This window comes from Monopterus albus, unplaced genomic scaffold (genome assembly GCF_001952655.1).
Source record: "Monopterus albus unplaced genomic scaffold, M_albus_1.0 scaffold59.1, whole genome shotgun sequence".
NCBI lineage: Eukaryota > Metazoa > Chordata > Actinopteri > Synbranchiformes > Synbranchidae > Monopterus > Monopterus albus.
The window spans coordinates 1110048-1125857 of NW_018127939.1; the positions used below are offsets into that span (position 1 = coordinate 1110048).

The following is a 15810-nucleotide window of genomic DNA, read 5'->3' on the forward strand; positions in this document are numbered from 1 at the left end:
ACTAGCGGATTATGTGAGCGCACCTGAATATAAGCCGCACCCACTAAATTTAAAACGAAAAAACAGTTTGTACACAGACGCAGGTGTCCACGTTGTAACATGAGATATTTTGACAGCCAGATCGGTCGCCTTTAACTTGACAGATGCATCATATGCATTTCGTCATGTGTTTTCCATGATGAGGGTGTGTGAAAAAAGTAGCAGCTTATAGTCCGGAAATTACGGTAATACAAGAGCAAACAATTACAAAATAAAAAAAACTTTGTGGTTGTATTGTTGCTTTCATTACAATGAACCACCACAATGATTCTAATAATATTCTATACTGAAAGAAGCTATACACAAAGTCTTCTGAATGCCACATACAATGCGAGTATGTGTGCAGTCAGTGAAGGACAAGATCACATTTACTATTAGTGATAAGAGAGTGACCCTGTGCTGCCATCAAACTGTCAACAGGATTTTTTTTTACTTCAATGCTGATGATGGCAGAGAAAAGCTGAAAGCATTTATACAGCAAACGTCAGTGCTGGTGATTATTACAAGAGTGGGAAGAACCCAATCATGAACATCAAGAACCTACTCTAGTTTTGACGAGCTGTGGCATTCAGTGAGTAAAATTAATTCCATTATAAACTATAGAAGTATACTAGAAGGAAAACTGAGTGGGTAGTGCTGGTCTTGACTCATGTTCATAAGGATCCAGGCAAAATGTATGACTGTAATCTCCCCCACTTAGGTATGCAACATATGGAAAATGACAAATCAGAATGACTCAAGTTGTGGCCAAACTCAAAAAAAGCTGACTGCAGTTCTCCAGAGGCTCAAGTTAAAGACCTGAGGCCAACTTCGTTACCAATCTGGTGTCAGAATTAAGGGCAAGCACAGACCGGCTTTCCTTCACTCCACTTGTCCTGCAGCTGGCCTAGGTTTAAAAGTCCATGATCTCAAAAACAACTGCTGGAGAACTACAGTAAGGTGTGCCAGAATATGACCGTAGATGAATATAGACTTTGCTCAATCTTTCGATCTACATTACACAATTTTTATATTACCTAAATATAAGAAATCTAAGTTTGTATAAAATGACTTTTATACTGCAGAATCTAGAGTATGTAGAAAAATTGAGAAAACACAAAAGACATTATGAACCACTGAAATGGGGACTAACAGCATTGTCTCTATGGTGTTTGACCTTGTGCTCAATCATGCTGCTGATCTCAGGCAGGAAGTTCTGGCTGATGACACGGTAGAGGTGGCGGTCCTGTGGGGAGGCTTTGTCTTTGATGCTTTCTGCCAGTCTGACCCACTGCTCCTCTGTATCACACACAAGGGACCAAGCGCCACGCTTACGGCCTGGTTGAGGCAAAGAGAAGCGACACTGGCTTTCTGATTCTATGAAAAATATGTAGAGACAATTAGATCTGTGAGTTTGGTGGTCAAACCTTTAACAATGTACAAATAAAACAGACTCCTCAAGTATAGTCATTAAAATAAATTCCTCATATTAAGAAGATCCTGTCACCTGTGATAGGTGGAGGATCTTCCAGCCCATTATCTGTCTTCACTTCTGACACTTCACTTTCCACCTCACTGAAAGGAACAAAAAAAAAAAAACTGAAAATTAATAAATCTAAATCTTTGTAAATGAAATTACATTTCCATTTCTACTAAAAGAAATGCACACTGTGATGAGTCTGTAACACACACTGGGAGCAACACTGCTAGTGTGCGTTGCCCTTTAGGTTTTTTGAACATTAAATTATACTCGTATTGAGACATATATAGTATATCTCTGTGAAACATGTTCTGCAGCAGTAAATCCCTTCTCAGCCTTCTGTTAATCCTTCAACTGCATCAAAATTAAATCTAAACTATACAGTATCACAGTCAAGGTGAGCGGGTAACATTAAAAAACAAAAACATAATGCAAATTTTCCAGAGCCAATTAATGTATGAGAACTAAAATTACATTTCTGTAGCAGTAGACTACAGGTCCATCAACAACTGAGTTTTATACATGATTTTACAAAAAACCCTAACTAATATATTTGCACTTAGACCACATTGCAAAACAAGCTCCTATGGCATCAGCTGTGGCAGTAAAATGCATGTATTCTTTTTTACCAGTACATGCATACCTACAAATATCCACAATTATCTTCAATATGCTGACTGCACTGACAGACAAAAAAGTTTTTCACCTTAGCTGAGGTTCTTCCAGCTTTCTCTTCTTTGGCGGTCTCCCCCTTTTCTTTTTCTCTGGTAATGTTAATTCAGGGGTTTCACTGCTGCAAAACACAACATGAAGTAGAATTATCTAAAATGACAGCCTTTAACTCTAACAGGCCGGTAAACAAGTGTCAGACTTCCACTGCAATTACACACTTACTACATGCCTAATCAACCACAAAAAACATGACAATGGGCATAACATTCATGTTTGGTGTACTGGATATTGAAAGAAGATAATGAGATGCTGTCTAATATTTACCTGATCTTTTCTGCTTTCCTCTTGACTGGCTCTTCTTTGTACATACGAGTACCATAAAAATACCAGTAGAGGGCTCCATTTCCATCTTGCCCCAGTGGTTCCACCCTCAGGCTGTCTGCATCCAGCCCCTGAAAAGAGGGGTGGAGGATTGCATTATATTTTTTAAAATCATGTGTAGGAGGATCATGCTTCAGTCAGTGGATGATGTCACTTAATCCTTTGAGCTTGCATGGCTGTGAATCATACAGAGGGGATCAGGCACCTTCAGTATGTTACCGAGTGCTTTCATAAATTCAATGTGATACATTAAAAAAATCATAACTCAAGAAAAAAAAAAACAGTACAATGTATTAAGAGGAAAATTATAAACTGACATATAACATGGCGTAAAAACTGTCAAGTTATCACACCTCAATTTATGTCAGTACAGACATGAGCCAGTATGGGGCTATTGTCTAGAAGGTTGTCCTTGTTAGACTGATAGCATTCCGTTACAAATACAAGTGTAAATATATTTAACAGTTTACACCTCCTTCTTAGCCCACAGCAAAACACTCCAACAGTATTAGTAAATGATTTAAAGCAAATTCTTGTGGTGCTTTAAAATTCACCATCCAGTTTTGGGTTAGAGTGTGCTCTGGTCACATCCTGACTGCATTATAAGTAAGGCACACAATAGCCAATAGACAACTACTACTATAGAAGGTGAAAATAATTAAAGAAACAGCAAGTAGCTGCCACAATGTGTTAACATTCTGCTGTCATATATTAACTAATGTAGCCTCAGTAGGTGCAAACTGCTGAACACCAGTATCACCCACAACTTCATGAGTTTGATGGGATTAAGCTGCCAAAATAAAATAAACTCCAAAGTGAATGTCATGCATAGAACCAATTTGAAACTGCATTTATGAAAACAAGCATGTCCACATTCTTTAAGCTGATCCCCATGAGGAATAGGGTATACCTTAAGCAGTTCAAAAACATCAGCAGCATCCAGACGGTAGTCGCAAAGCCGGTGCAGCAGCTCCACCTGAGTACGAGGAGGGAGATTCTCGAAAGAGTCTTCTCTCAGTGGGTTGGGCTTCCCCTCTTCCAATTCCCACCGGTAGCTGATAATGTCATCCAGGTAATTGCTAAATGCCTGAGGGCTAAAGAGGAGAGCAAAACAACAGGAAAGATTGGCAAATGTGAGTGGCCAAAAAAAAGAAGCTTGTATTAGCTCAGTGTTGTGACGAGCACTATACCTATTGTATATACAAAGCAGCAACTGACAATTCTGTGACTGACATTGCATTTTCTTATCACACTTATCTTGTGCTGTTCCTGTTGAACAAAGACTACATGTAGATTAACTACATCTCTTGTGTCTTTCCCATGTGTCAATTTTATCCTGTGGTTTACTGTGTGCTGTTCTGAAACAACTGGCATTTCCTCTGTTTTGTAACTGATATTAAGTAATTTAGGTGACTCATTCACTGTAAGGTCATTTGAAACACACTTGTTAGATTTGTAATGTAAGATTCAATTCCGTCTGTTATAAATTAACTACAAATTAAACCATCTGAAAACTCTGGTGTGATGTTTATTGTAATAAATAGGAGCCCAGGAAGAAGGTATGTCAATATGGATAAATGCAAACAACTCAGATGCAAATCCTCTCTGTACACTGTAAAGCCAAATACACCAAGACTCAATATTAACAATAGTCCTTTTGAAATTCACAGTTTAGGAAACAAAGTTCAAACCAACATAGTGGCTGTAGAGGCGGAGGAGGTGGGGAGGGGGGATACTGATTTCTTTGAATGGGAGTTGGTTTGTATCTCTGCTGGTAAATAAATGTTGGTTCCGGTTTAGTTCTAGCCAATTAATCTGCACTGTTTAGTTCCAACTCAGATGAACAGAACAAGGGCTCAGGGAGAATCTATGCAGCACCGCAGAGAAAGAGGGACAGAAAAAAAAATGGCTTATCTTGAAAGAGCAGAGTGCACTTTTCACACAGCTGCAGCGTCCCCCTCCCACTACCCCATCCTTTCTGTCCCACGTCCTCTCCAACATCCTCCCTCTCTCCCTCCTTTCCCCCACTCTGGCAGAGCATTTAACATGTGTGGATGAAAAGGGCAGTTCTGTGAAAGACCAGTGCTGAGCAGCTACCCCCAGGTTGCCAGCGCCTGTCCAGTCCAATAAAGCAGGTTGTCCTCCTGTTACTGGCTGACTGGGTGGTAAAACCAGACTAGAGCAGTCCTGCCTCCACTTATCAGTTCACTGGTACCACTATGCTACTTTCTAATGATGGCTTAAAATAGGTGTAAAGAGAAGAAAGCCCCATGAGAGAAAAGGCTCTGTTTGTGCTCATGTGTAAATTTGAATAACCACCTCTGGTACATACTCACTTTCTTCCATCATTTGATCACAGGGAAGAGAAAGGTTTCAGTGGCTATGCTGCTTTCATATATTCTAGTATGACTTTAACCACAAACCTACATGCACCATATGGTGAGTAAATTCTAACTCCTCAGTGAGTCATTGTGCCAGTGACTCAGACATCCTGGGTGCAATGACTAATTTGAAATTGACAGATATGCTCTCCCCCCCCTCACAGCAACAAATAAAACTAAAAACAAAGTTCACTGATTCTTTTCCACTGTGCCGCCAATATTTTGTTTAACAAATTCTTATTTTACCTAACAAAAACAAGTAATGTGTTCACCTACTGTACTATACTGGGTCTGTTAAAGGTACAGTTGGCAATTCCTTTCAGAAGCATTTTTTGTTACGTTTATTGAAATTCTCTTTTATCCCAATGGCAATGAACGCATTGAATAAACTGACAACATAAAGAAAATAATCTGTTATCAGTGGCAGGAGCAGGGCTGAAAAATACCGAGTAATTTTACTCATCCAAAGCAAAACCATTGGATGGCCTACCTGCCTGTCAACCTAACTTCCTAGCTCTGTGCACTCTGCCCATGCACTCAATGCACAAGCAGGAGTCTTCCACAAGGTGTTGCAGTTGCAGGCTGATGTGCGACTGTTTTGTTTTACAGCAAAAGCTAGTGAGCTATAGCAGAAAAGGTACCTACAGCAGCTTTCGTTCGCAACAGAGACCGGTGTTGCAGCCCAGGAGAACCTTTATGACATATAGTCTTATAAGTAATGTTGTTGTTTTGATCATCTACAGTACATAATATCATTAAAAGATTCAAAAAATCTGAGAGTAAGGGGCAAGACTGAAAACCTATAGTGAATGGCCATGACCTTCTGGCCCTTGGGTGACACTACATAGTGACCGATTCTGAATGATCCTGTAGATGGGCTCAGGAACTCTTCTGAAAAGCTTAGTCAGTGAGCATGAGTCATCACTGCATCCACAAATACAAGTTTAAAAACTATCATTATTTGAGATGAACAGAGGGTATCTTTTTTTTTTTGCATTGTATCATGGTATTTGGTCTCCCTACTGTGAACAACATATGCAGGTTTTGAAGCAAAATGTGATGCCAGCCAAACATGATCTTTTTCAGGGAAGGCCTTAATTATTTCAACAAGACAATGCTAAACCACATTCCACAACAGCATGGCTCCATAATAAGAGCCTGGGTGCTAACCTGGCCTGCCTGCAGTCCAGGCCTGTCACCTACTGAAAATATTTTGTGCATTACGAAGTGACAAATACAACAGAGGAGGCCCCAAACTGTTGAGCAGCAGAAATCCTATATCAAGGCCAAACAGGAAAACATTTCTCTTTCAAAACTAAAACAGTTGGTCTCCTCAGTTTCCAAATACTTACTGAGTGTTGTTGAAAGAAGAGGTGGTGCAACACAGTGGTAAAACTGCCAACTTTTTTGATATGTGTTGCTGGCAGCAAATTTAAAATGAGCATATATTTTTCAAAAACCAGTAACATTTCACAGCTTTAACATTTTGTTTGTTGCATTTGTACCATTTTCATTTAAATGTATGTTTTAAATTATTTGCTAATCAGTGGATATAGTTTTTAATTTACAGTTTACACAGCAACCTAACTTTTTTTGGAAATGGGGTTGTATAAGTAAAAACACTTTGGGAAACAACAACTAGAAAGGTACATTGGAGAAAAGGGCTGGACCTTGCCAATACCTAACCTAGGTTTCCTATTTACTAGAAACTTCTCCCCTCTTCCCTGATTAAAAGCTTCATTCAGCTGCTGTGCATGCCACATAAAAACCTTAACAGCTAATAATATTTGTGTCACCTGCCTTTGCCAATATGCCAGCTTCTTTTTCTCTTGTATACTTACGTGATGTCAGTGCGCTGGTAGCATCCCTGCAACAGACAGGCAACGAGGTCCCCAAGGAAGTCCAAGTCCTGCTCTGACAGGGCTTTCTCCAGCTCCTGGACACAAAGAAATGGTAGGTTAAAAACTCTGCATAAATTTTTGTTTAACAGATCAGAGATATCAGTGCAAATGATTAAAGTAATGCTACACATTGCTACAGCACATCCACACAATGAGAGAACCAGAAGAGTTTCCAAGAATAAAGGCTTATTTGTGGTTTCCTCAGAGAGACACAAATAAACTTCTAAATCATACACCAATCAAGAGTCAGCATACTACTACTTTGTTTTTTGTATCTAGCTGAACATAGAAAAAGTGAAATGGGGGAAAAAAAAGAAAACGGCATCTGCAACCACTGACTAGGAGAAGGACCAAGGATGGGAAATTAATAGAATAAACATACAATGCACAAAACTAATGTCCAGTCTGGCGCATGTGCAATCAGTGCACTGGCAGTGTGGACAGTCCATGCAAACTCTGTGCAGGCATCCATCCATGTGGAACCCAAAACTGAACTCTGTGCAGACTGTCCACACTCCCCACACTCCCAGGGCACTGAGGGTACATGCACCCTTGTAGACTTGGGCAGAAGGTAAATTTACATTACACAGCCCCTTGTGGATATGGACAATTCAACAAGGCAACATAGGGCTCGGTGATATGGCAAAAAAATGTTAGGATAATTTTTTCCATATCAATCAATAACAATTACTGATCATTTTAATTAGCTATTATAAGGCTATATTTTTAATAAACAGCAGAGGAGCGAAAGGTTTAATTAAACCACTATTTATTTATTTTTTTAATCAAGACATACATGGATGGGGAGATACTCCTTTTAAATAAAAATAAGTGCCATACTGCTGAGTGGACCTGTCCTTTTTTTATTGACAATTCTTCACTTCCTCTACTCATCTTCTCCCTCGCATTCTATGCTGCTTCTGTTGTAGTGCTGCATGTTGAGGGAGCAACCAAACTACACACCTGATTGGTTGTTTGCATATCACCTGTGGCACGCTGCATTATCAAGGGCTATGATTGGCTGCTTTAGAGCTAGGGAAGGAGCATGCTTGGGGCTTGTTCATGTAACCACCTTTATGTGGTCTTCACGCACTGCTTTTAACCAGCCATCCTACTGAACAAATGTCTCATCCCTGAGGATTGCCTATTGCAGTATATTGTTTCATTGCCCAGGCCTAAGGCAACACCATTATTAGCAAAACAGGTCCTTTTTGATACTTCAAGCAATTTTAGAGTCATATAAACAAGGCAATATCTCAACTGTGAAATGAAGCATCAAGAGAAAAAGACTGAGCTCTGAGCATACTGCACACGTCTGAGTTTGCTGCTATAACAGCAGAAGGGATGGTTGGAATTGCAACCTGTCTGATTAGGGCTTCTTGATTTGCCAGTGGCTGCTTGGCTGGAGCTGAGGTTCAAGTTCAGCCATGACCTCTCTTCTGCCCGGCATTGTGTTTCAGCCATTGAGGTTTTATGAAGTGGCAGTAACGGGCAAAGCAAACTCAAAGACCTGAAAGCACCAAGGAGAGATGGCAGGCAGCAGGGGCCTAGAGCTGCAACACAGCCATACCCCCTCCTACTCTCTGCTGACCAACCAAGACACAGCACCCCACATGGCCTCCCAGCATGCACCGCTCTCTCCAATGATAGCCAAAGGCTCTAGAGTAGAATAGGGGAGACAGAACAGGAGGCTGAGAGGGCAGAAATGCAAATGCAGGTGCTCCATCAGCCAAGTGTCCATTTCACTTAAACCCCCTTTAGCACGATGCAAAGCGGTCCCTTCAGGCTGAAGCCTAACTGGTCGTTCTTCAGAAAAAGAACATGACTGCCTGCAGCTGACCACTCCTCACCCCTCCTGCTGATAGCCCTCTCACTAATAACAGATCCAGACTTTTCCCCTGTGTCATTCTTCCTTGTTGCATGAATGGAAGCCTTTCCTCCCTTCAAGAAAAAAAAAAGGTCCAAATTTATATCAAGGACAAAGAGGCACGTTTAATTATTGTGCACTCAGTCGTCTCTCCTCAGTCTGGCTCTGGGTGAGCTCAGGGGTTACCAAAGGTCAGTGTACACACCTCTCAGCCACGGAGAAAGACGGAAGCCAGAAGCCAATAAGTCAGAGTGATGAAAACCAGAAGGGGAGGAACAAAAAGGAGGCTGAGAAAGAAGTTGAGAAACAGGATAAAATAATTTTTGCTTGAGGTTAGTAAAGGAGAGTATAAGAGGAAAAACTCATGTAAGACAGCTTGCTCCTGCAGTCTACCACAGAATTAGACAGAGACTACTACTGCACTACTGTTTGCAAACACACTGTCAAGCGTGACAAATTACCCAATTCTATATTTCAGACTACAAGAGTAACAGCAAACATTAGGGGTGCAACTATTCTGAAACCGTGAACCAAACGTCTACGTTCTGGCAGACAGAATTACAAATAGTACAAAATGTGCAAATCACAAAATTATTATTGTTTAAAGTTAGAGCAAGCTGTGTATTTTGTAAATATTAGCTAGCGGCTTCACTCTGTGTTGGGAGTTGGACTGAAGTTGCAGCTCCGCTCCTCAACACACAAACAGCAGCCAGGAGCTGAGGCGCTACAGAGGGAGAGGCTGAACACCTTTGCTCAGCTCTATATGTGCAATAAAACCTATGCCAGCAAGAGCCGTTTATCAAAACACCTGCTAAACAAGCAGAAACTTGCAGAGAAGCAATAATTTCACCTTCACCTGCAGTATGTCATCCACCACAGGTACAGTATGTCTTATTACTGAGTTTGTTAAGCTAATAGCTTTAGGTCTGTCTTGTGGTGAGCAAACAGCACAGTCCAGGCAGTATGGCCTCATATCCCTCACATCTGTCTCCCTCCACTATCTATGGTCAATTCAGACCCACACCGTCCACCTGCTTACCCTTCAAGTGTTTCTATCTCTATTAAAAACTGAGGCAGCAGCAGTGGACTAATGCTGACTTACTTTACATAAAGAACACAATTTAAAAAAGCAAAAGGTGTCACTAAAACTGAGAAAGGTTCAAGTCAGAAAAATCCAAATGCTTCAAACTAGCAATAGAGGACACTTCTTAGTGTCCATTCAGTTTTATGATCATTGTCAATCAAATTCAATTTTATTTGTATAGCGCCAAATCATAACAAAAGTCACCTCAAGACACTTTATAAAGCAAGGTCAAGACCTTATTATTATTATCATCAAGGAAAAACACAACAAATCCACCTTGAGCAAGCACTTGGCGACAGCAGGGAAGAAAAATTCGCTTTAACGCAAGAAACCTCCGACAGAGGTGAGTGGCCTTCTGCCCCGACAGGCTGGGGTGAGGTAGACCATTTTGAGGCTGGAGCTACTTTGTTGCTGTAGTTGTGGACTGTCATATAAAAAAGCTGCTTCTGATAGTTTTTCCTTCACAAACTACAGCAATAAAATCCTCATAGAATCTGAAACTGAACTGGGTAAATAACTATACCATTCAAATTTAAAGAAATACTGTATTATTTATGTGCAAGTATCAAATCAAATTTATTTATACAAGCACTTTAAAAACAACACCCAGTTGACCAAAGTACTTTACATGGCAGAATATAATCACAATAAATAGAATAAAATCAGTGCAAAAAAAAAAAAACAGCACAGTAACACAGACAACATACATTCAATGTATTCTTCTACAATCATCAATTAACTATAATAGTAAACCCTGTTTACTACTCGATTGTTGTGTTTTCTACACTGTTGGCAATTTAATAAAACCCAGAAAATGTTTCCCCATTTTTTTTCTTTTTAAATGCCTCACTCCCATGTACATGCACATATCACCTGTCATCATCATTCAGTATCAGTGTTTCACAGTCCAGTAAAAATAAACACAGAGGACAGCAACAACAGAGATGGCGTTAGTGGAGAGAAGAGGATGCTTCACATTTGTTGGACATTTATGCAGAAGCTTTTGTTCACATCAAGGTAGAAGGAACATGTCACAACCAAGCAGTTTTTGAGGAAATCATGCGATTTGACTGTTGCACAAATTGCATCATTGTTGTAATTATTGTGTGCATGTGGCTCACATTCAATTACTTTAAATCTGTGCATGTATGGCAATTTAGGAGCGCAACAGTGTTCGGAGATAAAAACTGAATCTGACAAAAAGAAATGGAGCCTTAAGGCCTATAATGTGAACGTAATGTATGACAAGGGAGACAGAGCTTTAACAACAAAGTGACTGACTGAACGGTTAAACAGTTGCTCACGCTAGCACGTGTTATGGCTTATACACATGTACATATGGTATCCAGCTGCAGAGTTCTGTCATAGATATGAACTCTGATCATTAAAAGGCAGTGTGTGTGAGTGTGTGTGTATATCTGTGCATGTACATATGCATAAGATACTGAGATAACTTGTGTCACACCATCTTCCACTTTCTGGTCCCTGTCAGGCAGCCTCTGGTCCAAAGTAAGCCCATCCATTAGAAACAAACTGCACTTTGATCACACTTTGAAAAAGCTGGGGGCCAAGGCTGAGAGGAAGTGTAGAGAGTTGAGTACAGCACAGCAAAGTGCTGCTGCCCCTGGATTAACACCATCCTGCTCAACCTTTGAAGTGCCTCAGCATCTCAGATGGCAGAGGGATGGGAAATTAATGTGGTGTGCATGTACTTTCTTCAGTCATCCATTCAGTTGACAATCCCTCTGGCGCTAACAAACACTGCTTAGTAAAGGGCTGCAAGGAACACTCTGCTGCAGCTTGTTGTGTCCTGTGGGGACCTTTCCCCCCAATAACCACATGTGTACAGAATAGTGACCACACTAGTAAGGACACAAATTACAAACTTTGGCAAACAGTTAACAGACAAAGGGACTCAAAGATAAGAGAGCTGGATAAGTGATAAGCTAGAAAGAGTATAAACCATAGTACTAAACTACTGCCATGAACAAAACAGGCAATTCGTATTCACACACTGGGACAAAGACTGGAGGGTGAGTCACGGCTTAGTCAAAAGGTGTGTCATCACCACAGCCCCTCTGCAGGCCTGGCTTGCAATCAGCAATTCACCCTGAAGGTATGTGGCACTTTTCTCACCCAATTCTCCTGCTGTTTCTCTCTCTGCCTTAACCTCCTATTCCTCTCTTCCACGCCATTCTCCTCCCTGCCCAGTGTCTGTGAGGCATTCTATTATTCCCCTGACAACACCCTCACTCCAGTCTTCAGGCCATTCTTTTCCTCTCCATCTTCCTCATCTCTCCTCTCCCTATACACATTGTCCTCACTCCAGCCAGTTGTTGGCTTCACTGTAGCTGAGCACAGTGCAGACTCTTCGCAGTTAAGCAGAATATGATTAGCATTGATTCTCCAAAAATTATTAATTGGAAGTGAGGTGGGGGAAAAAAAACAAAGCATCATCTATCCTGGGCATATTTAAAAATCTCTATTGAAAAAACACAACTTTGGGGCACTGTTTGTCATTATCTGTTCAACAGAACTGCAAACAGTGTGAGAAATGACACCAGTGCTCATCAATTCCTTTTCTCTTTCCCAGGAGACCCTATCACACTTTATGTACCTTGACAAGATTAACAAGAAGGGAAATTAAAAGGAAATGTGCATATAGTCAATAGTAGAGTTGTCAAACTGAAAGTCAAGTTTTATTTTTAAGTGATCCAGTGTCATTCTGTATGATTTAGCGGTGAAATGTATGGCACTACATGGGAGATTAAAGTCCAGTGTGCATTCAGTAAACCTGCAGCATGCATGCTGGGTTTAATGATGCCATGCCAAGCCAAAGTGGTCTCATTTAGGAGGACTAGCCACCAGCAGTGCTTTTAACACCACGAGAACTTAACAAGTCTTAACCTGGAGCTTTCCACACCCATATAACCATCAGAACTTGAAGGGCTGATGCTGTTCATTTCGCTTTGCTTTTTCACTGTATTCGTTTCTGTCTCTCCCTGTTTACACAAGGGTGGGGCTGTGCTCCTCACACACAGCTGAGGACAGAGCATCTAGTCAAGTCTACAATGCTCAATAATCATGCATGCAACAAAATCTGCCAGTGATAGAGAATGCATGAGCAGTTTATCTAACAGCTGTTGAACCCGCAGCGCACAGACTTGCAGAAATTTTCAATGCTTTTCTGTGGTCAAGTGGCTGTCTCCATTTTCACCACTAAACCAACAGGTTAAGTCCTGGATCATTTTACCTCTAAACCAGTCAGTGTGTTTACACACAGTGCTTGTTGAGGTGTGAAGACGCATACATTGAGTGTTTTCACATGAGGCACAATTGTTTCATACCATGCCAGAGCACAACTGATCCACCATCCCTCTCCCCCGCAGGTCCGCTTTCACATTGTTCTGTGCCCCAGCACACGTGGCATATGTACATACAGTAGGTGGGATTATGCACATAGCCAACTTGCAATCCATAAAGAAGAAGCAACCACTTGCATCATCAACTAAGCAATATTTGTTTCTGTTCTGTGCGGACAATGCATGACAACAAAGTCAATCTTACTGTGGATGATTTTATTACTTCTGAGTTGCAAACAACGGCCCTCTCACCTGCCCTCCTACTTCCACATCTACCATGCAGGTCAGAGGATGAAATGGGCTCATGCTGCACGAACATGATGGTTTTTGAAGAGACAGGAGGCGTTGAGGAATGCCAACAGAGTCAAATAGTTATGAGGTCACATAGCAGCCCACTTTCTTTTTTGAGCATGGTAGAGTTCGCATCTCCCACGGACTGTGTTCGAGTACTCATGAATTGTGCTCAAAACCAACTCTTCAAGTGGAACTCCTCGCCAAAGTAGGTAGATGACAGTGAAAACAAAAGCAAACCTGGAACAAACAGGTACAAGTTCCATTATGGGTCGGTAGGTTGCTAGAGTGGGCCTATGGGCCCCTGCCTAATATGAGAACCAGGATGACAAATGGTAGGAGACAAGATATGAATAAAGAGAGTAAAGGAACTGACTTTAAAAGAAAGGAGACATCAAGGCTAAACTGATGTCCTTAGACTACTAACAGACTTCAAGGCAGAGTAGACTATTTTCATTTACATATTAAAGTGAAGTGTGATTTTCTCAGGCCATGATCTGACTGAGTTTCAAAGGTGTGAAAAAACACAGCTCTCTCCATTCATTTCTATGGAGGATTGTGTTCACCACAGCTGGCACCAGCACAGCAGGGGGCTCCAGCAAAATTATGCAATGCTGTGCCGCAAAAAAGGTGGTTCTGGTTCAACTTTTACCACACCGGACAGTGACATCATCTGGCAAAGGCGCTGCATTGACCATTCACATACAGGGGGATGATTGGGATGTGGACGCCCAAGTCTCATTTGTTTGCCTTGTTAGTATAAGCATTCACTGCCAATGGAAACTCCCAGGCTGGAATCAGAATCAGCTTTATTGGCCAGGTGTGTTGGACACACGAGGAATTTGATTCAGGTACATCAGCTCTCAATGTGCAAACAGTAAACCAGCATAAGGCTGTGTAATATAACAAAATAAGCAGCATTTACAAGCAACAGAAAGTGCAAACAATGCAGAATAAGCAGCATGAACAGACAGTAACAATGCAGACAACAAAGGAATGTTCTTTGGAATGAGATAACTAGGGATAAAAAATAGAGTACTTAAATCAGAATACTAGAGACCTGTACGAGTCTGTATAATCTGTACAATGTATATACACACACACACACACACACACACACACAAAGGTATTGCACTGAGGTTTATTGTCCAATCATAAACGTGAATGAAACCACTCAGTGACTCGTCACAACGTGGATGTATTGTACAGACCTACAACATTCCCCCTGCAACCTCTCACCCCTGCGACCAATGCCCCTTGCGTTAAACACATCAAGTGCTGTGGAAAAAGTGAGAAAAAGAAAAGTAGAAGTAAAATGTGTGCATATGTGTCTGGCCAAAGCAAGATGCCAAGTGAAAAAGAGAAAAGGAGTTTTGAGAAGCAGTGCAACAGCTCCAAAGCTGTGACTGATCCACAGGGCCAGTAGTATCGGGGGTAGTCCTTTCTGGATTCCCTCACAGCAGATACTTTCCATACCACTGCTGTTAACAGCTCCTCCAGGGTCTGTATCACCAATAGATAGCCGGAGGGGGGAGGGAGACCTGTTTGTTGTGTAAAGGCTCCTCTCTTCCTCTCTTTTTTTTTTTATTTCTTCCTCCCCCACTTTCAGCTCACACGTGGTTCCTCTAGGAGCCATCATCTGAAAACACCCTCCACCCCCACATGTAACCACCTCCTGCCACATGACAAACATGCGCACATACAGACATAACACCACAGGAAAACGCCCTCACATCCTCAGGATGTGCAGTTCATCTGATCATCACAGGAAAGCATCAACATTTTTGACTTGTTGCCAGACACACATGACTGACTGCATCAAAACAAGAACTTGCAGAAGTCTTTACTGCTCCTCTTGTCTGTTCTACGATTTTTCACATCTTCTACATTTTCAAGTCTTTGAACAAATTCTACAACTATTAAAATGCCTCCAAGAGGGAAAAGAGCTAATAAATCAGAAGCAAACGAGGATGTTGAAGCAGAAGGGGATTATATTTCAGCGGCGCAAGTAACAGAGGAGATGTTGAGTCAGCAGATACAGATGCACACCGCACTGTTGAGCCAACAACAAGACAACTTCAAAGGTTTTGTGCAACTACTTATGGAGACAAATAACAAGAGACTCGACGACATGACCAGAGAAATACAGGAGATAAAAACAAGTTTGCAGTTTACCGAGCGAGATGTGGATGTGATTAAAGCAGCCATGGGTGAACAGAAAATACAAACCAAGGAAACAAAGGATGATGTCTACAAAACCTGTGAGAGTCTAATAGCCATAACGGATAAAATGGAGCATTTGGAAGTACAGTCCAAGCGAAAAAACCTGATCTTCGAGGGAATCAAGGAGTCAGCTGGAGAAAGCTGGACGGA

The 15810-nt window shown here is 41.3% G+C and overlaps 1 protein-coding gene across 3 annotated transcripts in view; it reads right to left on the minus strand.

Moving 5' to 3' along the window:
- Positions 1–15810, minus strand: part of cecr2 (CECR2 histone acetyl-lysine reader) — a 46103-nt gene that overhangs the window by 12930 nt on the left and 17363 nt on the right. The window contains exons 2-7 of one of the 3 annotated variants that reach the window (XM_020603033.1): positions 6774–6868; positions 3462–3645; positions 2495–2622; positions 2205–2291; positions 1526–1593; positions 1172–1356 (exon numbers count right to left, since the gene is read on the minus strand). In XM_020603033.1, coding sequence (XP_020458689.1) covers positions 1172–1356; positions 1526–1593; positions 2205–2291; positions 2495–2622; positions 3462–3645; positions 6774–6868 — 747 coding nt within the window. Of the gene's footprint in view, positions 1–1171; positions 1396–1525; positions 1594–2204; positions 2292–2494; positions 2623–3461; positions 3646–6773; positions 6869–15810 lie in introns of all 3 variants that reach the window. The other 2 variants (XM_020603031.1, XM_020603032.1) reach the window with 2 other exon arrangements.